The 2,406-nt window shown below is 29.7% G+C and overlaps 1 protein-coding gene across 1 annotated transcript in view; it reads left to right on the top strand.

The window, feature by feature from the left end:
• Positions 1,100-2,406, top strand: part of LOC107613779 (histidine protein methyltransferase 1 homolog) — a 3,652-nt gene continuing 2,345 nt past the window's right edge. The window contains exons 1-4 of the mRNA XM_016315932.2: positions 1,100-1,381; positions 1,495-1,534; positions 1,856-2,008; positions 2,207-2,254. Coding sequence (XP_016171418.1) covers positions 1,871-2,008; positions 2,207-2,254 — 186 coding nt within the window. The 5' untranslated portion in view covers positions 1,100-1,381; positions 1,495-1,534; positions 1,856-1,870. The remainder of the gene's footprint in view (positions 1,382-1,494; positions 1,535-1,855; positions 2,009-2,206; positions 2,255-2,406) is intronic.

The raw sequence follows: 2,406 nt of genomic DNA, 5'->3' as shown, positions 1-2,406 counted from the left end.
TGAATCTGTTTATTTTGTCATTCTCCTTTTATTTTAAAATAAGGGTCTCTTTTATTTTTTATTTTTATTAAAAATTTAATACATTTGGACTTGAGAAATAAAAATTCATGCTAGATGATAGACATAGAATCCAACATTCATTCTCTAGATTTAGCGATTTACACTACTCCAGAATAAGATTGTTAATATTGCTATTAGGCTATTAGGTATTAGCTACAACATTATTTTTAATTATTCACATATTAATTCAGTACGAATATAACAAGCAAGTATAAACACGATGCTGGGAAAATAAATAAAATATGATGAATGAGACATGGTTAGGAATATTGAAAAAACAATAGAAAATGACAAAACAAAATGAAAGGGGCATAATATTTTTATAAGAGAAGGATTAATTATTTTAATACAATAAAAATCTGAAAGCCGATCTTGCCAACTTTATTTAATAGAGCAGAGAAAAGAGGGAAAAGAAAGCAGGGAGGCAGTTGGGGTTGTGATTTTACGAAAAAGTAGAGAGAATACAAGCGTGTGATACATCGATTTAAATTTTTTTATTATACCTCGTTTATATTGTAAATAAGATGATTTTTTACGTATCTCGTTTACAGTATGAAAAAAAATCAAATTGATATGTATATATCTTGTTTACACTATAAACGAAATATATATCTATATCTCGTTTACACTATACATGTATTTACAGTGTAAACGAGATACATGTATTTTTTTTAAAAAAATTTAAAAATAATAAAAAATATTAATATTATCAATAATTTAAACTTTTAGCATGCAATTAGTACATAAAAATATTAATATTATCACGGTTATTTTTATTGTGTTGTTTTCATTGTCTCAATCTTTTTATGTACTAATTACATGTTAAAAGTTTGGATTATTGATATTATTAATATTTTTTATTATTTTCAATTTTTTTTTTAAAATACATGTATCTCGTTGTTTATATAGTAAACGAGATATATACGTATAAGAGAGATATTTATTTCGATAAATATTTTTTAAATTATTTATTTCGGTAATTATTATAATTAATTTATTTATTAAAATAAAAAATCCTGTGATACACACCTTCCGTGCAAATCGGGGACATTTTGGGAAATGTGGAAGCTTAACTGCGTTATTAACTGTTAGTGTTTACACTTAAGAATTAACAGTGGTTGGAGGTTGCAGGGTTGGAAGAGAAGCCAGGTGTTCGTTTTGCGTTGAGTTCTGACGTCGAAGCTTCTTCCTCTGTTCTTCTTTTTCCCTTTCCATCCATTAAACTATTTACTCTCATAAACCCTCTCTCTCTCTCTCTCTCTCTCTCTCTCAACTACAGCTGCAGCTTCATCTTGTTGCCATTGACCTCTTCTCTCTTCAGGTTCCCGCTCCGATTTCCCTTTCAAACAAGCTTTCAATTCACGTTTAGCTTGTAATATAATTCATCAAACTTGTTCAATACCTCATGTGTTTGTTTAACTCTGCTATTTTCAGCTGCCGTTGCTTAATTCTCCAAAGCTCCTTTCATTGCTAGGTAATTGTTACTTTTGAATTGGATATGACTATATAAGAATTTTTTCCCTTTTTATATATATGAAATTTAGGTTTAAAAGGGAAAGCTTTCATTCCTCTATCTCCTTCTGTGCAATTTCACAGACTGAAATTATGGTGAAGTATCCAATTTTTTGGGAACTGATGTTCCATGATCCATCTCATTAGCTACGAGCTAATACATATGAATGATTATCATATAGTCTATGACTATTGATTTTTCATTTTTTATTTTTTCAGTGTTTAATGATTTTGATTTGAATATATAATAGTTGCTAAGGTTATGAGTTATGGTATGTGACAGCTTTGAAATCTTGCAATGCGTGCACCGGCATTACTTTCACAGTGCTTGCCTGGGTTATTACCTCATGATCGTGGAAGCCATAGCATATCCTCCTCCATTCTTGACAAAGATGTTCATCTCCCAGCACCAGCAGTAGAGATTCTCCCTTCAAAGGTACAACACAATCACCCCAAGTTTTCCAATTTATATCTTTGGCCTAACAAGGGGTAAAAAAAAAACAGCTTTGGCTATCTCACGTGTTTTATATAAGAAGTTAGTCGGATACTTGGATTTGTGTGCTTATTTTATTTTTCTGTATGATTAAGGTTAAAAAGGGTGTAACTTCAAATTTAAATTTGTTGTGCTCTGCAGGCAATGCTAACTGACAAGGATGCTGGGGAGAACATGGACCAGTTTAAGGTATATATATTATGATTCATTTTGTAATATGACGTGTTCTAAATTTGATTCTTAACAGGAGATTTCTGCTATAGTTGAATTGATAAAAGCAGAAGGATTTTTTATTTCTGCTCTTTCATTTTCTATATATATATATATATATATATATATGC

Source organism: Arachis ipaensis, chromosome B08 (assembly GCF_000816755.2).
Source record: "Arachis ipaensis cultivar K30076 chromosome B08, Araip1.1, whole genome shotgun sequence".
Classification (NCBI taxonomy): Eukaryota; Viridiplantae; Streptophyta; class Magnoliopsida; order Fabales; family Fabaceae; genus Arachis; species Arachis ipaensis.
This window is presented reverse-complemented; position numbering and strand designations above follow the sequence as displayed.